This window comes from Corylus avellana, chromosome ca1 (genome assembly GCF_901000735.1).
Source record: "Corylus avellana chromosome ca1, CavTom2PMs-1.0".
NCBI classification, from domain to species: Eukaryota; Viridiplantae; Streptophyta; class Magnoliopsida; order Fagales; family Betulaceae; genus Corylus; species Corylus avellana.
The window spans coordinates 49,093,208-49,119,878 of record NC_081541.1 but is presented as its reverse complement, the minus strand read 5'-3'; the positions used below and the strand labels follow the sequence as shown (position 1 = coordinate 49,119,878).

General features: G+C 35.7%; 1 protein-coding gene across 3 annotated transcripts; it reads left to right on the top strand.

Moving 5' to 3' along the window:
* The first annotated feature begins 634 nt into the window (after positions 1-634).
* LOC132168238 (ubiquitin C-terminal hydrolase 12-like) lies at positions 635-25,196 on the top strand. Of its 3 annotated transcripts, none has more exons than XM_059579363.1 (32): positions 635-816; positions 1,004-1,082; positions 2,211-2,355; positions 2,544-2,701; positions 7,272-7,537; positions 7,619-7,837; positions 7,932-8,040; positions 8,128-8,243; positions 8,473-8,571; positions 9,141-9,250; positions 11,945-12,019; positions 12,432-12,510; positions 12,607-12,753; positions 12,843-12,923; positions 13,087-13,206; positions 14,093-14,215; positions 15,928-16,005; positions 16,116-16,204; positions 16,313-16,421; positions 16,539-16,607; positions 16,773-16,883; positions 19,952-20,007; positions 20,120-20,297; positions 20,410-20,511; positions 20,606-20,677; positions 20,916-20,981; positions 22,307-22,372; positions 23,247-23,333; positions 23,460-23,576; positions 23,689-23,763; positions 23,851-23,937; positions 24,450-25,196. In XM_059579363.1, the coding sequence occupies exons 1-32, from the start codon at positions 787-789 to the stop codon at positions 24,489-24,491; spliced, it is 3,360 nt and encodes a 1,119-aa protein (XP_059435346.1). In that variant the 5' UTR covers positions 635-786; the 3' UTR covers positions 24,492-25,196. The 3 variants fall into 3 exon arrangements, with proteins under 3 accessions (XP_059435346.1, XP_059435347.1, XP_059435345.1); XM_059579364.1 differs by having other exon boundaries at positions 636-816; positions 1,007-1,082; positions 2,208-2,355; XM_059579362.1 differs by having other exon boundaries at positions 637-816; positions 2,208-2,355.
* Positions 25,197-26,671: the final 1,475 nt, after the last annotated feature.

The following is a 26,671-nucleotide window of genomic DNA, read 5'->3' as shown; positions in this document are numbered from 1 at the left end:
TAAGAATAATTTTATTTTATTTTATTATTATTTTTTTTTAATACTATGTGAGAATGTGTTTTTTATATATTTTTAAAAAGCATTAATAAGGTCTCCAAGAGGTAGCTCAATCGGCCGGGACTACGCCTAATGAAGCGGAGGTCATTAGTTCGAATCCCCCTTCCCCCTCTTGTGCGGACATGTAAAAAAAAAAAGAAAAAAAAAAAGAAGCATTAATAAGAAAGCATGCACTTCTTATATGCTTAAATGACGGTGTCCAAGAGTTAGCTCAATCGGCTAGGACCACGCCTAATGAAGTGGAGGTCACTAGTTAAAATCTCCCTCTCCCCTCTTATGCGGACATGTCAAAAAAAAAAAGAAAAAAAGAAAAAAAGAAAGATGGGGGCCACTTTTTTAGAAAAAAAAAAAAAGTGGCAAGGAGTGGTGGATTGTGATTGGGCCGTATGGTTTCCTTTGGGGTTGGGCCCAGGCCCAAACACCATTCACGCAAAGGTCCGATCCGTCATACATGCAAATAATGCAATGCACAGCAATGCCTTTTCCTTTTCGTTGCTCTGAACTGGAGAGTAAAAACCGAAGACTCCGAGTCCTGAACTTGCAAAATCCAAATCCCCAACGTACCCTCGTGCTTTTCACAAAATCCCGACAATGTCCTCTTCTCGAACTAAACCAGTCGGCCCTCTTTTCCACACCCATTTTTGCTAACTTGCAGAGCCTTCTTGCTCCCTCTTTCACCGCAAGCTCTCTCAAGATTCGTCGATCGGACGGCCAATAATCCGCACGCCCATGACTCTGATGACGCCTCCTCCGTTGGATGTAATTCCCTAATCTCCATCCTCCTTTCCCTTCAATTCAACTCTGATCCTCAAAGCGAGTCGTTTCGCACATCTCTGTTGAATTTCTGCCGTATCTGCGTGCCCACGGTAGTCGCCAGGGCTCGCAGCACCAGATCGGAGCAGTGGTACTGACCTTGGTTTTGTTTGGTTTGGTTTGGTTTTTGTAGCAGCAACAGCAGCAACAGGACGACGAGGAGATGCTGGTCCCGCATAGTGACTTCCCCGAGGGTCCCCAGCCGATGGAAGGTGAGATTCTGTGTTCCGTGGTTCTTTCTTGAGAAAGTTGGATGGGAATTGGAGGAAAATCGAAGGTTTTGTGTTTTTTTATGTTCAGTTCTGTTTCTGCTTTGATTTTGGAAAAAAGGTGGTGCGTGATTGAGTCTTTGTGTTTTTTTGTGTTTCGTAATGCCTGTGTGAGTGGTGGTTAAATGTTTGTCAAGGCCATTGGTGTTGATCGTTTTAGGGTTTGTGCTGGAATTTGGATTCTTGTAGTAATTTGGTTATTTTGTCTTTTCTTTTTAAATTGATGCAAAATCTTGGTTGGGGGTGGGGTGGGTTGGATTTTGATCTAGTGTTTGTAATTTTGTCTTGTAATCCTTTGTGAAGTTCTGGTTTGGTTGTGACAGCAAAATTGATGTGTGATTGAGTCTTTGTGTTTTGTCTGCCTTGTAATGCCCAGGTGAGTGAGGATTGAACGTTTTTCGAAGCCATTGGTGTTGATCGTTTTAGGGTTTGTCTTGGAATATGGATTTTTGTAACTAGTTTGATTTGTTTTTATTTTACTTTCTATTCAATTGAGTATTTGTCTTTTGTCTTGTAATCTTCTGTGAGTGATCATCGAAAGTTTATTGTTTCTGCTTTGTTTGGTTGCTTAGAAATAGGAGGAAACAAGAGGACGAGTGCAATTTGCGTTAGAAAAAGTTGTAATTTGTTTTGGATTTTGTTCACCGTAATTCAGGATTTATTCTTATTTTATCATTTCTGGGTCATCCTGTGCGTTCTGGGGTAATGATTGGGTCATTGGTGTTGATCATTTTAGGGTTTATGTTGGAGTTTTGCATTTTGTAATTAATTTGTACTTTGTTTTGCTTAATTGGTGCAAATACTGGTGTACTTTGTCTTTGTATCTTTGGACTGCTGCATTTGTTTCTCCCTTGATAATTAGTTATCATGATCTTGTTCTTTTTGCCTCTTCTAGTTAGGTGGCTTCTCTTGTACTTGGGGGCGCCTTACGCTTTTAATGATATTTTAATTACTTATATAAAAAAAATTCTGATATTTGAGATTTGGCATCTAAAATTCTTTTGCTTTTGTACTTTCCTTAGCATATGAATGGAGACTTTTTTGTTTGATTGGTTAATTATTTTTTAGTAGCACAAGCAGAAACAGCGAATACAGTGGACACTCAGGCAGTGGATGATCCACCGTCGGCAAGGTTCACTTGGACAATTGAAAATTTCTCAAGGCTTAATACCAAGAAGCTCTACTCTGATATTTTCCTTGTTGGAGGCTTCAAATGGTATTTGAATCTCTTCCATTTGATACAGTCATTACATCCATTTAACCAGTGTGTTAGGTTATGTTTGTTAGCTGCTTGTTATGATCTTGTGTTCAACTACTCCTTGTGTACCTGGGTGCACTTTATGTTTTTGATGATATCTTGATTACTTATTAAAAAAAATGATTGTGTTTAATTGCCCTTGACAGGCGGATACTAATCTTCCCAAAGGGGAACAATGTCGATCATTTGTCTATGTATCTAGATGTTGCAGATTCGACAGCTTTGCCATATGGGTGGAGTAGATATGCCCAGTTCAGCTTGTCTGTTATCAATCAAATCCATAATAAATACTCAATTAGAAAAGGTACTCTCTCCACTTTACTCCTAAAGAAAAGAAATATTTGTATAGTTGGGTGTTAAATTGGGACTAGTGTATTGTCTTTAATGATCTTACTGTCATCTACTCTTTCTATGGGCTGCTGCCTCATATTGTAGTTTTTGGAATTTTCATTCTTTTTTAGGTCGCTTCTCTGCCATTTGCTAGGCTTCTCTCTTGTATACTTCCTGTGTACTTGGGTTGCACATTTGCGCCTTTGAATGAATATGAGATTACTTATATTAAAAAAAAAGAGATCTTACTGTTATCTGCTGGTGGTAAAAGTGCTTTGCGTGCTCTTATTCAACTTTGATGAACATTTTGGAGAGGATTTTAGGATGGTATTATTTTTTTTGATAAGTATTATACACAATTTATTTTCCATGGTTGACTGGGGATGACCACTTGTTGTAAATGGGTCATTTGCAACAGGAGAGACTTTCCTTGTCTGCTTGTGCGCGTGTGTGTGCACACGATTTTACCTGTATCTACAACATATGTTGAGTGCAGAAGAATTGAGTAAACCGAGAACCTCACACACTGATACAAATTTCTGTATGTGACCATTCCACTGAACCTCTCAAGAAATACTGCTCCCAATGCCCACTATACTGTGCATTGACTTGTGTACTTCCTCATTTCCTCGGCATCCAACTGCCTTTGTTTATTGCGTGTCCTGCCAATCCCTGATGAAGCAGTGTGACTGCCCTCTTACTGTTGTGTACTCTGACCTGCTAATATTGTGTACAAAACCCACCCAATCACAAATCCTAACTCTTTATCAAACCCTAAATACCTTCCAAAATCAAGAAATGGAACATCAAGGTCGTTAATGTGTTGGTGAATTTACAGTAGGTCGTTCATAGACGCTGTTGATTTGAGTCTTTTGATTGGTGAAGCTTGCTGGGTTATTTAGTGGGTGTTTGAATCTAAGGGTGGACTAATCTTGAGTTGGTGGAGGCTTCATGGGAGAGGTGCAGGAGGACATGGAGGAGTGTTGATGGGAGAAGTTTAGGGTTTTTAGAGTAGAGGTAGACAGTCTTCTTTAGAGTGCAGCCACTTAGCTCACCCACTTTGAGCAGATGGAGATTCTCGGATGGGGAAAAGCAGTGTTTGACAGGGAAAGTGGCGGTTGTATTTTTTTTTTTTCTTAAATAAAACTGTTTTGTCTTCAAATAAAGCCCCTCTTTAAACATACTCTCTCTTTCCCCAGCTGATCAAGCAGCGTGAGGAAAAAGAAAATGTCTTGGCTAGTTGTTGTGGCTTTACATTGTTTGCTGTTGGTGATTGATTTTGGTATGACGACTTATTTTTTGATAAATAAGTAATTCATTGAAAAGCGCAAGTGGGTGCTACCCTAGTATACATGATGTATACAAAGAAATGCCCACTAAAGGCTTGGTATGATGACTTCTAAGCAGTTAACATAAAATGCTATGAAGCATGCACTTTTCCCTTTTGGTGGCTTGTTTTTTGAGCATGCCTTTTGCTAGTAAGTGTGGACATTTATGAGTTATTCTCAAATTTAGTAAGAAAAAGAAAATGATCTGGTGTGTTTACAGTAACTTGCTTTCTTATCTTATCTCTTACTAAAATTTTCTAGGTTTTAAATTTTAAATGGAAACATTTTGCTATCAAGGTGAGACTGAGTTAACCAACGTTTAAAAAAAAAGAAAAAAAAAAGAAAAATGAAGGTGAGTTAACCAACATTTTGTTGCAACAAATGCAGTATTTCAAGTTTCAGAGTAGCAAATTGGCCCCACACTATTTACATTGGGTGTTAAGAATAAAGGAAGTAGAACATATAACGGCAACATTATGAGTGGTCAAACCCACACGAATCCTTTTGTGCAGTTATATGAACACACTATAGAGGTGTGGCAGGTGATCAATAGATAAAAGAAATGAGTAAATTGGTATTACTTTTACAAGCTCAACGCATAAAGGCATCAAAGGCATGTGAAGTATTGGCTTTAGAAAATTTGTGTACTTAAAAAGTGCATATCCGGATTTGAGTTTTTCACTAGCAAGCTGCATCTCCATGGCCATTGCATGATTTGTTTGGTTGTTGTTGTAGTACAATACCTATTATTTGGCTCTAGATCAATTGATTTCTTTAAAAATCAGACAATGGTTGTAGAAGCAGCTATTTAAGAAAAGGATAATTTAAGTGACATCCCTTGCAATATGTCACTAATAAACATTAAGACAACAGATGCTCTCAACGGCTGGGAGCCACCTGGCATTGTGTTGAACATCTAGAGGCTAGAGCTGGACCGGAATGGCAGCGCATGTCCAGCTCCAGCCCGGATCTCAGACAATAGTTGTAGAAGCAGCTATTTAAGAAAAGGATAATTTAAGTGACACCCATGCAATATGTCACTAAAACACATTCATTTATAGTCTTTTCAGTTTAAATGATTAAGCCCTTGAAGTCTCTGATCTCTGAGGATGGCTTGGGGATTAGGAACTTGATATAAGGTTCAATCATGCTCTCTTAGTTGAGTGGCTCTGAGCCTTTGGCGCTATGGGCTTGAGAGAGAGGCTTGGTGGTGAATGATGGTGGACTCTAAACATAAAATGCTTGGGGAGGGTGGTGTCCTATTGAGCATGTTGGGATGTATGGGGTGGGTTTATGGAATAATATTCGGAGGGGTTGGCAGAAGTTTCGTAGTCACACCAGATTTGAGGTGGGAGATGGCTCCAATGTTAGATTTTGGTATGATCTTTGGTGTGGGGATATGACCTGTAAGGATTCCTTTCCAGTTTTATTTGGTATTGCTTGCGCTAGGGATGTTCTTGTTGCGGTTCTCGTGGATTTTTCTGGAGGTGCCATTAAGTGGAGTGTGATCTTCGTTAGAGTGACTCAAGATTAGGAGGTGTATGTCTTTGCCTCGTTCTTCAGGTTGTATTTATCTAGAATGAGACGGGAATGTGTAGACAAGATATGGTGGGTCGCGTCCAAAAGAGGGTTGTTAAATCTTTCTACAGTGTCTTGGGTTGTAATGATAGCTTTTGTTTCTCTTGGAAGAGTATTTGGTCGACTAAGGATCCTTTGAGGACGGTATGTTTTACTTGGTTAGCTTCCTTATAGAAGATCCTTGCAATGGATAATCTCATGAAGCGGCATGACATTGTGTTTGATAGGTGATGCATGTGTAAAAGGAATGGAGAGTCTGTGGACCGCATTCTTCTCTATTTTGAGGTTGCTTGTGTCATGTGGAATGTTTTCTTCAGTTGATTTGGATTGTCTTAGGTTATACCTAGATGAGTAGTTGACTTGTATGCTTGTTGGTGGATTGCCGGTAGCACGCGGAGTGCAGCTGTGTGAAAAATGGTGCCTTTGTGCCTTTTGTGGTGCCTTTGGAGGGAAATGAATGGCATAAATTTTGAGGACTGCGAGAGGACATTTGATGAAATTAAGTTGTTTTTCTTCAATACTCGTGTCATGTTGTTTCTCTTGTGGTGATTATTTATCATGATTTCTTTATTCTTTTTGCTCCTACTAGCTAGGTTTTTTCTTTTGTATATTTTGTGTACCTAGAGGCGCCTTACACTTTTAAGTACCTTTCGATTACCTCTTAAAAAAAGAGCCTTTCTAGGATTGGGAGTTGGAGGCTGTTGGTTCTATGAGTGATTTTGTTATATTTTAATTTCCCTTCAACTGGAGGAGATGAGAGGATATGGTGCAGGCTGACTATGAATGGTTAGTTTGTTGTTTGGTCTATTTATTAGGCTTTGGGAGGTTTGACTAGCTTGGATTTTACTAGAACTGATATGTTGAGTGATGAGTAATAGATTGGTGATGCATGTATAAGACTAATGGTGAGAATATGGGTCGCCTGTCCTTAATTGTATAATGATAAGGTCTATATGTTCACCGGTGCTATCACTTTTTGGGGATGCATTGGTGAGGGCCTGAGACATTTCTATAGATGCTTACATGGTGGACAAAGTTTGGATTTGGTGTGGGATGTCTTTGATCGATTTACATGATGCTTTTGGTGATTTAGATGTAGTTAACACGTGGACTGTAATTCCTGGACATTTTAGGAGGCCAAGTGCAAGCAAAAATATTCAGTGTGCTTGTGTTGAACGACATGGGATGTGCAAATCCAGCTTAGATAAAAAAACAGAGAGAGGAGGTTTATTGTTTGGATTTGGTGTGGGATGTCTTTGAGTATTTTACATAATAGATTTATGGCGATTTAGATGTTGCTACATGCAGAGTCATTAAGGGTGGCACTGGTGTTCTACTTATAGCAGTCTCTAATCTAATTTGAATGCACAAATTATAGAATTTAGTGGAATGTTGAGGACAAGAAGCTAAAGTCATAGTGCCAGTATGACTGCCATCATAAGTGCTAAAAGACAAAGGAGCCTTTGCCAAGAAAGTGGAAAATATAAAAACACTTCCATATTTGTATTTATATGCATACTTTTGTGCTTTGGTTTAATTTGCCTTTTTGAGGGCCCTCCTTCTCCTAGGGGATGGTTTTGCCATTTACTTCCAAAATCTTGTTCATGGTGATAATTACCATCTTTTTGCATCTTGCAGAAACACAGCACCAGTTCAATGCACGGGAGAGTGATTGGGGTTTCACTTCATTCATGCCTCTTGGTGAACTGTATGACCCTGGTAGAGGTTATCTCGTGAATGATACATGCATCGTTGAAGCTGATGTTGCCGTACGTAGGGTTGTTGATTACTGGTCACATGACTCAAAGAAGGAAACTGGTTATGTCGGACTTAAAAACCAAGGAGCTACATGCTACATGAATTCTCTTCTTCAGACATTGTATCATATTCCTTACTTCAGAAAGGTTAGCATAGTTGCCCTTTTTACCTTGTCTTATTGCTGCTATTCTACAATGATGCTTCATATATATGATTTTCTATTTCAGGCTGTGTATCACATGCCAACAACCGAGAATGATATGCCATCAGGGAGCATCCCTCTGGCTCTGCAGAGTTTATTCTACAAGCTCCAGTATAGTGACACTAGTGTAGCAACAAAAGAGTTGACAAAGTCTTTTGGATGGGACACGTATGACTCGTTCATGCAGCATGATGTGCAAGAACTTAATAGGGTGCTTTGTGAAAAGCTTGAAGACAAAATGAAGGTAGATTAAGATTTCACGGTATTGAATTTTTGCACTTATTCGTTTATGTTTGATTTGGAGGTTATTTGAATTGAAATTTGGTTTGTTGACCCAGGGAACTGTTGTGGAGGGTACAATACAGCAGTTATTTGAAGGGCACCATATGAATTACATTGAATGCATCAATGTGGACTATAAGTCCACAAGAAAAGAATCATTTTATGGTACATATATTAGGTGACAGTGAATTACTACATTATTAGAGATGGATTTTATGGGCCTCATAGAACTTTTTGATGTATTGATTGTAGATCTTCAGCTTGATGTCAAAGGCTGTCGGGATGTTTATGCTTCTTTTGACAAGTATGTGGAAGTGGAACGTCTTGAGGGTGATAATAAGTATCATGCTGAACAATATGGTTTACAGGTAAATTCCTGACATGTGTAGGCATAGTTTGTTATAAATTTTATCTTGTTTCCTTGAGAATGTACATTTTAACAAATCTCTTCCTTGTCCATTTACTGCTGTGTTTCTTTCATGTGGCTGGCATTTGTTCTTTTTGAATTGGATTACCTAATATTATTAGGTGTTTTTGCTTGATGACTACAATATGAACGTGGTTTTTAAATAAAATTTATACTTTTTGACGTTTCAGGATGCTAGGAAAGGTGTTTTGTTCATTGATTTTCCTCCCGTCCTTCAACTTCAGCTAAAACGGTTCGAGTATGATTTTATGCGGGATACCATGGTAAAGGTGAGTAGTAGAGTGGATCTGAATTTGTTGACTTTCGTAGTATCTATATTCTTTGCATCTTCCATTTTGATGACTTTCCTATCATATTTTTATGCATTTTCCCCCTACTTTGTGTGTTGTCTATCTACACGCACAAAATTGAGAAAAAAAGAGAAGAAAGAAAAAGCATATGTTGCTTTTATTTTCCCATTTCAAATTTTACTGTTCTACTGGATGTGCATACTGCATATTAACTCACCATTATAATAACATGAAAATTAACTTGGCTTGTGCTACAATTGGTATCACTGACAACATCACACTCTGGTATACAGTTCTCAGGTCAACATGCCTGGGAATTCACATCACATTGTTTAATTAAAATAGAAAATCAGGCAGGGAAGGAGTCATTGTTTTATGTATTGTGACCATATTTTGACAGATCATTAGAGCTTTTTAACTCAATCTGAAAGAGACTAGATTATATGGCTTCTTATGATTATGGATTTCATTGATGGCCTTTTTTCTCATAGTTCATTTGCCTTTAAACTCCTGTAATTATAATCACCTGTTCCACTGATTGCCAACAGATAAATGACCGCTATGAGTTCCCTTTGCAACTTGATCTTGATAGAGAGAATGGCAAGTATCTATCGCCTGAGGCAGACAGGAGTGTTCGCAACCTTTACACGCTTCACAGGTATGAATAGTCAGTTTATGGGGTTATGATGTATGCATTACTTTATTGGATAAATTTTTTTGCTTTATTTGGTAAACTTTTTGTACACACTTTGTAATAAAGTAGTTTTTCTATTGGATGCATCTCTTGGGAACATAGGCTGGATGTACTGCGTCATGTATCTAGGTAATTGTAAATAGTGAGGAGTGGGCACTGCTTTAAGCATGAAAACAGTACTCTATAGAGTATGAAAACGGTGCTCTACGGAGTATGAAAACAGACACAAGACATGGTGAGACAGCAAATTCTAAACATGTAGGACACGGGCACTAGTACACTTGTATATGTTAATTTTCAGTGAACTTGTTTAATTTGAAATTTAAGATTATAAATATAATGAAGTCATATAGAATAAAGTGATTCCACAAGCCCTAGTTTGTATACAAGAACTGAATTATAATTTATATATATATTTCACAACTCTTAATATTTAGCCATAATACACAACTGAAGAACAAGAAGCAATAAGAAAACATATGGAAGGGGTCAACCTTTTGGTCAAATCAATGGTAGCAGGGGGACCACATTCTCCCTTGTTCCTCTGGTTTCCAGTCTCTCTCTGGTTGACGCATGGGATTACAGGAGTTGAAGAGTCTTTTCTACTCCTAAAGTCCTAGTTTATTGGCTTTCCTTGAAGGAACCCTTTAAATCTATAAAAGTTTTGAAGAAAAAACCTTGTCCTTATTTTTGGTATGGTTTGAAACTTCATTAAATTTAACGCTGGATACTCTTCCACACGTGAGACACCTTGGTGTTCAGGGGGTGTCTGACAGTTGGAGCATTCCCTTAGTCATGTTCGTGCTTTATAGATAGTGCACTTTTTCTTTAACGTCTCAGATCTAAATATATATTTAGAATGTTATTGTGAAAATATTATCCAAAAGTATTGGCATTCCTTGTCAATCTTCTCTCCCGAAGCTGGTATTACTTCTACTGCCCTCCCAATTAAATGTGGGTTTGGTTAGATGTAATGCTGCTGTAAGTAAATCCTTGGGAGTCACTTGCTGAAATAATATTTACTAAATCAACTTTGTTTTGTGAATTGGAACAATATTTCTTACCCTATTCCAGAGGGGGCTTGGGTGTTATACAACGTAGGATTTCTAATGATGCTTTACTCAGAAACTAGTTATGGAGGTATCAGATGTGGATTTGAAGGAAACAATTTGTTATTAGTCAGTGCTTTGTGTGCAAGATGGAGCTTTAGAGTCATTGCTCTTCAGTACTACCCACACACTTGGCGTTGTAAATTTTGTTTCCTTGTTAATTTGTACCTCTTGAGGTTAGATCTTTCTATCATGCGCTTAGTCCCCTTCTGGCTCTCCCCCTTTCCTTGGAAGAACATTTGGAGAAATAAAGCCCCTTCAAGGGTTGTGTTTTTTGTTTGGACGACAGCTCTGTGGAAGATCTTGATGTTGGATTAGAAGTACACAAAAAGTAACTACATTTGGAGAAATAAATACATAGGAAGTATACAAAAGGAAACACCTAATTAGAAGAAGTAAAAAGAACAAGGAAGTCACTAAAACTAATCGACAGTGGCAAAGCATAAGCAACTGTCCATCATCCTAAACACCATAACAGGCATGTAGGCATCATCTTCCACACTGCAACACTCTGTGGACGGCTAGAGGTCCACCAACAGGCAAACAGATTGATTACATGCCTAGGTATAACTCAGGACAACCCAAAACAACTGAAAAGGCAATCCAAATGGCATAAGCTACGCCACAATGAAGAAGAAGGTAGTCAATAGACTCCTCATTCCTCTTACATGTGCAACATTTGTCTATCACGATGACGTTTAGTTTCCTAAGATTATCTATGGCGGGGATCTTACCTATAGCCGCTGACCACGCGAAAAAGGCTGCCCTCAAAGGAACCTGAGTCCGCCACACCCTTTTTCAAAGAAAGTGACACCCTTCAGAACAAGCCAGTGAGCAATAGATGGATTTGATCTTAAACAATCCTCTTTTGGAGGGACCCATCTTATCAGCAATGTTTGTTTGAAGCTTTCTTAAGACAGAAGGCTGACATGGGTAGTATTTGAGAAATTGTTGACTTACTCAAGAGTCCTCAAAACTGTTGAATATAAGATCTTAGGATTGTTTAACCATCAGATGGAGGGTTTCATCTAGTATCTTGTGCTGAGCTTGAAATGCGGAAATGGTGGTTACATTGTACGAGTGGCTGACATAATTTATATGCTTCATCTTCTAGTATTAGGTGATTACCCTAACATTGCTGCCAGAATGCTATGCTCCTCAGCTAACTCCATTTAAATATTTCTTTATGAGTAAAAGTGAGTGGAGGCATGTCCATTCATCTTCGTAGTGGTGCACATCATTAGATTGACTGTCATACTATAACATTGTTTTTGTGACGGCTATCCATATGACCTTTCTTCTTTAATGACCTGTCCCTGCTCAAGTGTCATTTATATAATTTTATTTCTCCGTAGTGGTTACTCTAATGCGCTGGCTGGTTAGACATGTTATATTAGTAAGTATAGTGTAAATTTGCCCGACACAATTGGATAAGAGTAAGCTGATGACCATATGATCCTTTTTCTTTATTGTCTTCTTTGATTGTTATGACATAATATTGATAGAATGCATCTGCAGATTGTAAATAACTACTGTTTTTTTATTGCAGTGTTTTGGTTCACAGTGGTGGGGTGCATGGTGGACACTATTATGCTTACATTAGGCCGACCCTATCTGATCAGTGGTAATGATGTTTTCAAACGTTTTGGGTGGTTTCAGCATTCTTCTAATTTTTCATTGTTATCTCGTTAAACTTTTGATATGCTTGTGTGTTTATGCTATCAAGCTCGTTAATGTTTATTGAAATGCTATCAAGTCTATGAAGCTTTAATGATTTCTGAGTTTTGGAAAGTTTACAACTAGAGCCTTGCTCATCATCTTTGCCATTCTACTTTTGGTTTATAGTTTCCTTTAAAAGTGGTACATGGAGTGAGTCACGCATTCATGGAACTTGGGTCATTGAAGCTAATTCATGTTTTCTGACATGTAGTCAAGTAGCTTTTGTTTCTTCTGTCTAAGTTCAACCCCAATCTAATTAACATCTTGATGTTTCCCTTTTGCTGTTAGATTTTAATACACTGATTTGTTGCTTTTAGGTTTAAATTTGATGATGAACGAGTGACAAAAGAAGATATAAAGAGGGCATTAGAGGAGCAGTATGGTGGTGAGGAAGAGGTAATATTTTTCTCTGCATTGCTTGTATCCAATTTTGGATGTTAATTCATTTATTTTTTTAATTGATGCCTTTTCTGTTCTCTGCTGCATGAACAGTTGCCGCCGGCAAATCCTGGATTCAATAATTCTCCATTTAAATTTACTAAATATTCAAACGCATATATGCTTGTTTATATACGCGAAAGTGACAAGGAGAAAATAATTTGTAATGTGGATGAGAAGGACATCGCAGAACACCTTAGGGTAAGATTTTTGATATCCAGATTTTTTACTTTAAAATTCGTATACTTTGTTCTCAACTAAGTAATATGTGCTTTGGATGTTGCATCCAGATAAGGTTGAAGAAAGAACAAGAAGAAAAGGAGCAAAAGAGAAAGGAAAAAGCAGAGGCGCATCTTTATACTATCATAAAGGTTAACAGCTTTCGAAATCTTCTCTCTCTCTCTCCCCTCTTTGTGTTTGTGTGGGCCATGTGTGTGTTTGCATATAAATTTAAATGTCTACAAACTACCACTTTCTCTAGTTGTTCTTGTTGCTTAAATGAGCATCATTCATCAGTTCCATTATTGCCTGCAGGTTGCGCGTAATGAGGACCTCCTTGAACAGATTGGAAAGGATTTATATTTTGATCTCGTTGATCATGAAAAAGTTCATAGTTTTCGTATTCAAAAGCAGATGATCTTTAACTTCTTCAAGGTATATTATGTATTGTTTTACGATTTATATAAACAATTTTGGGCATGGTTGATAGTGGTTTTGAAAAGTGTTTTTTTTTTGGGTATAAATAAGTGTGTTGATGTGATATAAATGTGAGAAGTGCTTTTGGTGGGTGAGAAGTGTTTTTTGGAGGGGTCCACAATTGAGAAAATATTTTTTGTTGGGTCCACTTAATAAAATTTTTTGGTTGTGTTTTCAATGAAGTAAATACTAAAAGTGCATCTTATGACATCTAGTGTATGTATAGGCTGCTGCTCCTTGTTATCATGGTGAAATTGTCATTTCTACAATACTGATAGCAGCATTTTTTTTCTTTCTTCTCAATCGATTATCCCGTTGTAATTTGTAAATAGACTTTTTCTTGCATACGCCTTGTAGTTGCTTTATTTTGGATTCCTAATTGAGATCAATCTAGAATGGTTTTTTTTTGAATGATTATTGTGGTGACCTCTATATCAGACATTTGTTTCCTTATAAAAAATGTTCTAGATTGACTATAGCAAGACATTTTTTTGATACTCATTGTTAAACCACCTTTATTTATTTATTTTTATGTTTGTCGGATTATATTTATATTATTCTAATATATAATAATATAATAGAATAATATAATATTTATATTTATATTATTCTTTGGAAGATTTACTATCTTATTGTTTCCACACTTTGTATCTTTGGACTGTGTTGTATGTCTTCCCGGTGTCTATTAGCTATGATGATTTCCTTGTTCGCTTTTCTCTATCTAGTTAGGTGATCCTATTGTATATTCTCGGTGTACTTTGGGGTGCCTTTACGCTTTCAATAAAACTGGCTTTTACTTATCAAAAAAAATATTTATCTTATTCTAAATATGCATTTTTCTCAGGAAGAAGTTGCCAAGGAGTTTGGTATACCAGTGCAATTTCAACGTTTCTGGTTTTGGGCAAAACGTCAAAACCATACATACCGGCCAAATCGACCACTGACACCTCAGGAGGAAGTTCAATCTGTATGTACTTGTTAATTTTTACCTTGTCAAGGATTTCACGGTAGTATTCTGTGAGTTTTGATCTTATGTGTATTCATCATTTGACCCCATCTTGATCTGCTCAAAGAATCAGAATATACCTTGGATGCATTTGGTGTTTGATGAATGGGGAAAAACTACTAGAACACCTATTTTTTTTGATAAGTAAAAACTACTAGAACACCTATATATAAGAACAATGGAGATATTTGAAGTTGCATCAATTCTCATGATAAAGTGTATTACACCGTGAAGCTGTCTGAAACAATGAGTGATATTAAGTTCAGAAATAGAATAATGTGTCGTAGAATCACTTTGGCTTGGAAATTAATTTTTAACTTAGGCCATTGAATTGAAAAATATAGAGAAATTGCTAAAGACCTTCATATGGTTTTTTTGTTTTAAAGCATATAATAAGGTATCTAGAGAGGTGATTGGGAGATATTGTATGTTGTATGAAATAGAGGAGTTTCTTTTCCGTATATTGTAATTTAAAATATGTATGATAGAGGAGTAGCTAGTGGAGATATCGCAATTGAATTCCTGCTCAGAAGGTGTACGTCAAAGATCAAGATTGAGTTTTTTTTGGGCCTTGGTTATAGATGAGCATATTAGATCTGTCCCAATTTAGGCCGGTGCTGCAGATGATATCCTAAGTTAAAAAAAAAAGGATGAGGATTTGATGTTAAATTTGAATTGTAGAGTAAACTTCAGAATCTAGGGGTTTGGACTAAGTAAAACTGATATCAAGGATGTAGAGTACAAGTTTAATATAACTGAAAAAAAGGTGAGGGGATAAAGATAATTGATTGTCAAAAAATATAAAAAATGTTAACTTTAGGTATTTTTGGTCAATCATTTATAAGGGTGGTCCAACCCGAGCTGAATAGAATTATTTTTGTATCCAAAACTCAATATAGTGTGTGTATATTATCCCAATCCTTCTTTCTTTTCTATTAGTTCTCATGTAATTGGAAATACTCAACATTTTCTTTTTTTAATGTTTTCTATCTTTTTCGGTGAACACAGGAATCCCCATTATGATCGAGATTGTGTTTTTTCTTAGGTGTGGCAATTCGTATTTACATGTTGGGTTTGAGTCGTGTTGAAGCATGGGTATAAGACTATATAGGTTAATCCTAACTTGATACATTTAATTAAATGAGTCATACTCCGAAATCTTAACCCGCTAATTTCTTGTTGGGTTCTTGGGTCGTGTAAAAAAATGTTGATCCTTATGTCACGTGTCTAGTTCGGATCGTGTCGAGGCATAGGTATAAGACTATATATGTTAATTTTAACTTGATCCATTTAATTAAACGGGTTAGGTTCCTTAATCCTAACTTGCTAATTTTCTCTTGGGTTGGCTGGTTGTGTCAAAAATTGTCTACCCTAATTTTCCTATACAGTATTTATAATGTGCTTCATGTTTTTGTTGAAAGTATGGTTCAGTTGCATGGAAACGTATGCTCAAGCATAGATAAACATATATTTGTGGTATAACTCGTAATTGTTATGCTTTTTATGTTGATCTTATATAACTAGGCTTAAATATTTTGGGACAATGCGTGATTAAGGTATCTATTAATGTGATTTTGAAGTTGTATTTTGCTCTCTAAGAAGTGCACATGGTTGTCTTAGCTTGTTGATAGCATGGAAATCTATGTTTGTTATAGCACTTTGCTGCTTTGTAGGTTGGACAGTTGAGAGAAGTTTCCAATAAGGCAAATAATGCAGAGCTAAAGTTGTTTCTAGAAGTAGAAGTCGGGCAGGTAATGTCGTCTTTCATATTCGTGAAAGTTATCCTCTTGTCATTGTAGATTGGATAGCTGATGACATGCATCTCTCTTCTGTGCTGTTACTGATATACGTAATCTTTCAGGATTTGCGGCCTGTTCCTCCTCCTGAAAAGACTAAAGATGATATTCTTCTATTCTTTAAATATTATGACCCTCTGAAAGAGGTGCTCCGGTAATTTATCTTTCCTTCTTTCTTCCTTGTTATAGTTGCATGAGACGACTCATTGTTTTATTCTACCTATAAAAAAAAAAGACTAATTATTTTATTCTATGATGTCAGATATGTTGGGAGGCTGTTTGTCAAGGGTAGTGGTAAGCCAGCGGAAATATTGATAAAACTAAATGAAATGGCTGGTTTCGGTCCTGATGAAGAAATTGAACTTTATGAGGTTAGTTTAATCATTTTTGTTAGTTGTTTAATTGTTTTCTATCTTTCTCACCTGCCTACTTTACATAGTTTATTGTCTTGTTCCACCAGTTAGCTTAACCTCCTCTTTGATGTTCAGGAAATAAAGTTTGAGCCGAATATAATGTGTGAACGCATTGACAAGAAGACCACTTTTCGTGCTAGTCAGGTATATGTCATAGATGACTAATTGCAAATGTTTTTCTTTGCGATTTTTTGTCAGATGTAGTTGAATACTTTCTATTTGTTCTTTCCTTACCTTTGCTCTATAATTCTCTGTTGCGAAGTACTATTCTATATTCTCTATGGACTTATTTTCATTTGCATTTTTCAGCTCGAAGATGGGGACATCGTTTGCTTTCAGAAGTCCCCTCAAGTTGGAAGCAGTGATCAATGTCGCTATCCGGATGTTCCTTCATTCTTGGAATATGTGCATAATCGTCAGGTATATGGTGAACCCTTTTAATGTGGACATAAGGATCTCCATGTTTTTATGCTACATCTTGAGTGTGCGTTAACTATGGGTAAGGGGTCTCTGTGATCCCGCATCCCTGGTATGCGGCGTGTTGCTAAGTTCGAGCACTGGTTTTTATAACAAATACTACATGGGATAACCATCAAGTTGTTATATAAGAGGAATGCTACACTTCCCAATTTTTTTTCTTCCAAAATATGCTACCCAAATGATATGTCACAATCCTATGTAATCTATTATTTTGGAAATGTGTCACCATCTCATGGGATTGTAACTCACCATTTGGAGAGCAAATTTTGTTAAAAGTGTAGCATTCCATGTTATATAAATATTTTAGTTAAATTTTACCATAAACAATCGCAAATGACATATAATGACTAAGATAATGTTTTGAAATCTTCTATAAGACTTTTATGATCGTTTTATGTCAGTAGGACTGGACTACTGTCATGTCTGGTAAATCCTTTGAGTTGTGCTGGACCAATTTAGTTGTTGAGTTGGGTTTGGGTTTAGCTGACTTTTGTTGGGCCATAATGGCGTTTTCCTATTTGTCTTATAATAGCTGGACTTAGGTGGGTTTGCTGGCGTATTATAAAATTGTAGATTGGGATGTGTTGCATTGGATGAACTCAGTTTTTGAGTTGAACAACCTCAACCCATACTAGACCTATTTGATAATTGGGTGGGTTCGGATTAACCTGATTGTTGTGGGTGAGGGAATCCCTACCCATCCATTTACTTCGTCAGGTGCTGTTGCATTTTGCCAAGTTTAGTCAGTTGTCCTTGGATAAAATGGCACCCCCCACTTTAATAAAAACGAGCTTGTACCCTGTGCAATGCACGGGTTGTTTTTAAAAATGACAGGAGGGAAAAAAATAATAATAATTAGTGGGTGTAAAATAGTAAATACCAGGTTATAAAGTTTTCTATTAGTGTTTTTGATAAGAGATATGGTGATTTTTTAGTTTACGATGTTGTATATTGATAGTTTTTTTCCTATGTTTAATGCACATTGTTTATTTGCTTAATTGATAGCTGTCATTGGTTTAAAGGTTTTATTGGAGTAAAAAAAAAAAAGTTTATAGCAAAGACGACTCTTTTCTATTATAATAGTATTTTTCATTTTCTGTTTGTTTGTCTTTATATTTTGTGGTCCTGTTCTTATGTTTTTGATTTTTGTCATTATTTTCTATTCTAATTTATATATTTTGTTTAATTCTAATTGCTTAATTTTCCTTTTTTGTAAATTTTATAATGAATTCAGGGAAACAATGTTGAAAAACGTTTGGAGAGAAAAAAAAATGTACAAATTAAAAGGAACTTATTTTTTATTTTTTATTTTCTCAAGAAGCACAGAAAGAAAAACAAAATCAAAAACAGAATATTGAATCAAAACAAACTGAGAAACGTTTGGAGAAAAAAATGTACAAATTAAACGAAACCGTTTTTTTCTCAAGAAGCACAAAAAGAAAAAGAAAGAGAAGAGATCCTTGTTGATGAAGATGATTTTCTTTTCGTTTGTTGTAGTCTGTGATGTTTTAAACTGTAAAGACTGTTATTTTAACCCATTTAATGGAGGAAAAACAAAATATTGAATCAAAACAAACTGAGAAACGTTAAGAGAAAAAAAGAAAAAGAAAAAGTGCACAAATTAAACGAAACCATTTTTTCTCAAGAAGCACAAAAGAAAAAGAAATATAAGAGATTCTTGTTGTAGTATGTGAGAAATATAAAACAAAATCAAATTTGATTTTTGAAATATTTTAAACAGGAGGACGATCTAGAAACAAAATAAGAACATTGTTGACAAAGTTGATTTTCTTTTCGTTTGTTGTAGTACGACTAATTTTTTTTTTAATCAAATTGGCACCAACAGGCAACAACTACACAAATATACATCACAAATGAAGAACAGACAAAAAAAAAAAAATCCAAATTTCTAAACGTGAAAAAGAGGGGAAGTGGTTTTTGAGTGAAAGTTGAAATATGAAGAATAAAAGAAAAAAAGAAATCCAAATTTCTATACGTGAAAAAAATAGGAACCTTCAAAACTCGGTTGGATGAGAGCCAAACATGATCGTTAATCTTTTTCTTTCTCGCTCTTTCTGATTGTTTTACTTCTTTTATTCCTTTGTCTGATTACTTTGCTTTGTTCACCAAAATATCTTGAACCAAACCGCATGCCTCTCTGAATATTTTCCATAAAAAACCTAGTCACATGTACAACTACACTGGCCGGTACACCTTACGGCATGCAGACCATCCCAAAGCCATCTTCATCTTCATAGTTGTCCCTTGAGAGGCTTTCCATAGACATTTGAGAAAAACAGAGTGAGGAGAGAGAGGTATGGAAAAGAAGTTTGCTTTAATGTTTATTGGATACAACGTTTAATCAGAGTTTGTTCTGGTTTCAATAAAAAATAAATAAAAAAAAATAAACTAAAATTGTTATTTTAACTGTTACACTTAAACATGACAGTTGATATATATATATATATATTAGATTAGATATTAGATATGATTAGATTAGATAAGATATTAGATTAGATATGCTATTTTATTAGAAAGGCACAACGTTTTATAGAGTTTGTTTCGGTTTCAATTAAAAAAAACTAAACGCTTGTTTTGTACTTAAATATGGACAATTGTTGGCATAAAAGAATGCCACATGTCACGATATTAGTCTCTCCTACTTAAAACTTTCCTAATATATAATATGGACAGTTGTTGGCATAAAAGAATGCCTCATGTCACGATATTAATCTCTCCTACTTAAAACTCCCCTATTATATATATATTAGATTAGATATGATGGAAGGGTGAGGTAACAGACTTAGTCCTGTGTGAGTACAAGTTGTATTACCAATGAAAATAGAACTGCTTACTCTTATGGGTCAATTTAAAATCCTTGACATTGCTCATGTTTTTATTGTAAAACTATTACACAAGATTTATTTTCCTTTTTCGCTTTATTTTTTTCTGCATTTCTATTCATTGACCATACCTTTTGAGTCTGACTACAAAATAATTATAAATAGGTTGTTCGCTTTCGATCTTTGGAGAAGCCAAAGGAGGATGAATTCTGCCTTGAATTGTAAGTTGGTCATACTCCTTGAATGTTTTCTGCAGTACTCTGTATTGGGGTTCTTCAGTTTGATTCATTTATATATTGTTGGTCTTTATTCTCTTTTTTGGTAATTTTCTAGGTCAAAACTTCACACCTACGATGATGTTGTGGAGAGAGTAGCTCAGCATCTTAGCATGGATGATCCATCCAAAATAAGGCTCACATCTCACAACTGTTATTCCCAGCAACCTAAACCCCAACCTATCAAGTACCGAGGAGTGGAACATTTGTCTGACATGTTGGTCCACTACAATCAGGTAATCTATCACATGGGCGCTACTCTGTTTTGGACTTGTTACCTTCATTTTTTTTTTGCTACCCAATGTGTCCCAGTGGCTGATAAAAGCATGTATTCTTTTTTCTTCTTAGAGTTCTGACATTCTCTATTATGAAGTATTGGATATCCCTCTGCCAGAATTGCAAGGTCTAAAAACTTTGAAAGTTGCTTTTCATCATGCTACAAAGGAAGAAGTGAGTGCAGATAGCAATCAATTTTCTTAAATCATTCTTTGATTGTATCATGTCGAGTTTTGTGCCACTTAATGTATTGCTGTTGTGTTGTCAGGTTGTAATCCATACCATTAGATTACCAAAACAGAGCACGGTCGGAGATGTTATTAATGACCTAAAGACAAAGGTAATCTTGCTACTATTGTCTTCCCAAATGGGATTTTGTTTTGATTATAATTGGAAGTGTGTTAATTGATTTGGGTTCCTCTAACATGCATTTCACCTCCTAGTGAGAGCATTTTCTTTTTTAATCTGTAATAGCCTTGCACCATGTGCTCATTGTTGCTATGTACAAAATTTGCTGTTTGCATGCATCAGAACAATAGTAAGAAAAATTACCGAGTATTGTGCTTTTATTGGAACAGGTTGAGTTGTCTCATCCCATTGCAGAACTTAGATTGCTTGAAGTTTTCTATCACAAGATCTATAAGGTAATGGATATTGTTCTGACTAATATTCTCTTCTGAATAGAAACATCTAGTAGCTAAAATGAATACTTCCCTGGTATTATACCCAGAAGTAGTTGATGGTATATTTTGAATGTACTTTGTCAAATCTCTTTAATTCCAATATGATGTACAATTTCTTGTTTGTTTATATATATATTCAACTAACTACGTAAGGAATGAATTTTAAATTTTCTTGTTAATAATAAACATGTAAAATTATTGGCCGTCATTAGGTACACAACTCATTCAACCACTATTTTTCTTTGCTATAATTTCTAAAATTCGTAGCATCTAGCAGTTTGATCTTGCTAGACTTTAACCTATGTTACCTGGAAGCCATGTTAGTACCAGTACTGGTGATGATTGTCAAATGTTGTTCAAAACAATCAGATATCTACTAAGTTGGTTTCATTTATTTTCTCAACAATCATGCCAAATTATTGCTTTGTTTCTTTGTTTTTCCTTAAAAAGATATATTAGGCACCAAATTGTTTTCCACAACCCCAGTTCTATGTGTCTGTCTTACAATATTAAATATTTATGCTTAAGATGAATCTGATCTGAATGTCCTTCTGCAAACTTCTCCTTGGTGCACGTCCATTATCCATTAACCCCTCCAAAGTTAGTTGAAAATCCTCAAGGACTGCCAAACCTCGAACCTGTAAAGGCAAGCAGACATCATGTGATGGAGCAATTGATATTTAAACTCGTTTTCTATCCCATTGAGAAGGAAATTCTTTTGAAGTGTTTCCGATCAGTCTGCTACTGGTGTGCAGTTGAGAAGGGAGACAAAGTATGTTGCCAAACTAGATAAAGTACTCGTTGATAAGGATCTCCTTCCATCTAGTGTAAAAGAATTGCTTCTTCCATTCTGCTTACCCATTTGCGTCTTGTTTTTCTCAAGCAACCAGCTGCTCTTTACAGTTAATTCAATGGAAAAGAAAATTGTATCGTAGTCAATGGAAGGAAAATAATTTTTGCGTGGGGTAGTATTTTGGAAGAGAGTTCTTGGAAGGGGGTCTTTTTTTTCTGTGCAATAGAGAAAGTACAAAAAGGCAATACAGTTGTACCCATAATTCCTGAAGTAGAGTGACACTTTCTCTTGGAAGTATGAACATATATGTAGATATTTTGTATATGTAATTGGCAGATGCAAGAAGTGCACAAATTTTGACTTCCTGCATATTTTATTCTGGCTTTTAGGTTAGCAGCAGCCTTCTTCTTAAGTTCATTCAAATCTGTCTAAGATAACTTGACCATTCTTACATGATTGTTTTTTCTTCAATTCTGTGACTGTTTATTTGCAGATTTTCCCTCTCAGTGAAAAGATCGAGAATATTAATGATCAGTATTGGACATTACGTGCTGAGGAGGTAAGTCTACTTTTCTTCTAGGCAGATAGGTCATTATGTTGTCCGTTATATGTGTGCGTGTGCCCTTTTTTTAGTCCTCTGCCTTTGATTTCGATTTTTGAAACAAGACCTGGTCTGATAAGCAGATCAAGCGTTGGCTCTGCAATTGATGGTCAGATTGACATCAAATTAGAAGACACCTTAGCCCTTGCCAACTCTCCTTGTTTGACATGCGTAGGGCCTTGGAAAATCTATAAAAATAACTGCTTGTGTGATGTGTTGGACAGCAGAACTTCTCGATAATCTTTGGATGCATGGTTTACACAATCCTTAGTTGTCCAATAATCCAAAAGAAATAAACTCTAGGAGGCTCTGCAGTACTCATTTGAGAGGTGTGGTTTATGGTTTGTGAATAGAAGCATAAGAATAAGGTGCATACATAGAAAATATATCATGTATCTATGCAGTTATGCATGAATAGCCTGTGTATTTTCTATTTCTTTGATGCTAGGTTATTGAATTCCATCGTGTAGCTGTATGCTTTTAATGATATTTCATTTAATTATAAAAAAATTATTCTATGAAAATACAACCAGTGTGACTTTTATACCCCAATGGTATTGTAATAGTTGATTGCTTTAACTCTCCGAGGAATCAACTTGGAGTGATGAACTCAGGTTCGCACTTTTGGTGGGAGTGGAAATTTTTTCAACGGATTCTTCCTCTTAGTTGGTGTGTATGAGATGGATGGATCTCACCTAATTACCAGTGGCTGGCCAAATAAACTTGAATGGCGTATTAAAGTAGTCTCTTTAATTTGGGGGGTTTTTGTTGTGTCTGAATGTAGATTTTGTTTTCTATGCAAGATTTTAATATTGATTGCATGTTTCCACAGATTCCTGAAGAGGAGAAAAACCTTGGTCCTCATGATCGCTTAATTCATGTGTATCATTTTATGAAGGATACAGCGCAGAACCAGGTGGTGAGTACTTCTATATGACCTTGGGAGGCAGCTCCTATTTTTGAATCTCTGTTTTGCTATGAAGCTATTTATCTCTTGGTTATCTTGTATTTCCTTTACTTTTTTTTTTTTTTTTGGATCTAACAGCAGGTTCAAAATTTTGGGGAACCATTTTTCTTGGTTATCCATGAGGGTGAAACATTAGCTGAAGTTAAAGTCCGCGTGCAGAAAAAGTTGCAAGTTCCTGATGAGGAGTTCTCTAAGGTATTTTCTTCTTGTTGTCTTCTCAGTTACTGTCATACTTTGTGCTGTGCCTCCTTGTTTGCTGTTGAATGTCATCTCATTTTTCCTCTTGCACTTTGTTGTTTCTGTTCAGTGGAAGTTTGCATTTTTGTCATTGGGTCGTCCAGAGTACCTCTTGGACTCAGACATTGTGTCCAGTCGGTTTCAGGTCTGTGTAACTGCTCTCTCTCAACATGCCCAGGTGGTGTCATTTAAATGGTGTCCTTATTTTTTCTTGCCACTTTTCATTTTGTAGAGAAGGGATGTTTATGGTGCTTGGGAGCAGTATCTTGGGTTGGAACACACGGACAATGCTCCTAAAAGGTCGTACACAGCCAATCAGGTATGTGATTTGCTTGTAATATGTTTTAATGTCTCTGATTATGTTGAATGTGGAACAACCATCTCTGATTAGGTGCAAGGGTTGGAGACTTGGGCTTGAAATTTCCTTTCCTCCCTTCTAAAATGACCCTTAGAAACTGTATTGAGCATGCAAATACTTTATACCTGAGAATTGTTTGGGACTTTTTCTGGGTGGGACTTTAGAGTAGAAAAAACGAAAGATAACAAATGCTATGCTCACATCAAATTCTTTCACCCATTGCGCTGGCCTGTTGTGTTAGTAGTGGTGGTAGTAATACCAGCAACTTGCTGGTGCAATCCATTACCAGCTTCATCATGGTTATTTGAGAGATCATAGTAAACCAAGTTTACGTTTTGAGCATGCAAATATATATACCTCCGAATTTTTTGGGGGTAGTCTTCTTTTTTCTTTCTTTCCATTTTTTTTTAGAACTTTTTGGGACTTCTTCTGGGATTGTTCCCTTTGTTGATGACTTCATCTCAATTTCGCAGAATCGTCACACATTTGAGAAGCCGGTGAAAATCTACAATTAGTACACACATGGATGATTGTCTAGTTCGTTTGATGAGCCAACTCCCAAATGGAATTGCGGCTTTGTGTAAAGCGTGATTGAAGCACAATTGAAGCTTGCTGTCAGTTTTTGCAAGAGTAATCATTGATCTCTAAATGTGTTTGTGATTTTTTATGGTGGGATAAAGAGGGGAGGGAGGGGGCGTCGAGGGGATGTTAGGAATTTTAATTCCATATATGTTTTCTAGTAGTTCAGACTTCTCTCCCTCTTGCAGGCACCCATCTCTGGGGTGAAGTAGGTGGCTTTTATCTCTAATTTCTTTGTAATCTAGTACATAAGATTTTGCGGTGGGGGATGTATAGAGGAGGGTATAGGTGTGTTTTAGCGTTAATTCCCTTTTTTTTTTTTTTTGTTGTCTGATCATCCTGTTGTTTTTCCTAGATGCATAAGATGGGGGGAGCCATGTATAATATTTAGCTTGTGGTTTTGAGGATTTGTGCAAAAGGAAACTACTAAAAAACATTGCTCATATGCGCCCTTCCCCGATTCCAACCAGAAGGATTTTATTTTGATAAATTTTTTCAAATTCTGGTGTATTGCTCACGCACTCGACAGCATTATTCTTTGTGCTTCAGCCTCAATGTTGAGGGCTGTTTGAGATGATTAAAGTGCTCTCAATTCCGTCAAATTGAATGGCCTACGACTTTGACTAAGTTGTGTTAAGATCTATTCAGCTTGCCTCCTAAGAATGACCTTTACTTGCTTTTTGGAAAATTAGAATATGATTGGAATAGAACCTTATATTTGGATGCCTGTCGTATTAGGGTCTTGTTAACGGGTAATTAAGGAAGCAACTAATTGGCTTGTAGAAGCAGGAATAGGATTCTCTTAAGATCAATTGAATTTGAGAGTATTCAGTTAGTTATATTAAAATGATATTTGTGATCTCTTTCCCCTTCTTGCTTATAGATAAAAGAAAAGAAAAAAAGAAAAAAAAAAAAGATATTTGTCTTTTCATTTTTTGTGGGGATAATAATACTCTTTCAATATAAGTAATTGGATATTCTTCGGTTAATTTAAACTGGTGAGTTCTCACCTAACTTGTAGAAACATGACCTTTATACCCTTGTAGAGGAAGAAAAAAGGACACAATTGTCATGGAGTTTAATATCTGACTTTATGTGTTTGTACAATAGATAGATTTAAAGTCATTTTAATTTGGATTTTTAATGAGTTTTTGTTAACTTGTGATAGAAATTCATGTAAAACAAAGCTTATCTGATAAGTTGTCAAAATAATGCGCACGATTCACAGGGGCAGAGACATGGTTTTTTGTGTAAACGTATTTTTATTCTCTTTTGTTTCTTTTGTTTCTTTTTCTTTTTTTGTTTAAAAAATAAAGATTAACAAAAAATTCAAATTACAACACTAAGAAAACGCTTAGAACTAGTTTACTTCTATGTCACATCCGAATATATGGCCACTTTGAGAATACTTTTTCTCGTTTTTATTTTCTTTTCTTGTTTCTTTTAGTTTCTCTCTCTCTCTTTGTTTTTTTTCTTTTTTTTTGAAGGCAATGAAAAATAGGGAAAAAAAAAAAAAAAAAGTGGAAAGATATGGCTTAAAGAGGTATTCAAATCACACAGTAATTGAGAATTATAGGACGGAGTTATCCCTGTTTGTGTTTCATAATACGTTTTTCATTTATATTATTATTATTATATATATTTTTTTTTTTTGAATTGGCCATTTATATTAATTGGTGTTTGTGTGCTTTCACTTATTATCAAATAGATCCTTACGATAAAAAATAACAATAATAATAATAAAAAAGCAAGATACCTTCAAGAAATATTCTAATCAGAGTGTAATTCAGAATTATAGGATGGAATTATTATTTTCTTCGGATCATGATAAATTTTTCATTTATAATGGATGAAGATTTAGGGAAATATTAAAATCATGTCTTTGGCTCACTTTAAGAGCATCTCCAGCAGACACTTTAAAATAGAAGTTTTGTTAAAATTAAGCTATTATAACCCTTTTTGGAGCTTCGGCCGACACTTTAAAATAAAATTTTTAATGAATGAACTTCTTTTCCATTAACAACTGATCAAAACTAATACAAACCAAATCATTACAAACTGCTGAAAAACACCAGAAGAGGACTACAGACAGTCCAACAACAATAGAAAATAACAT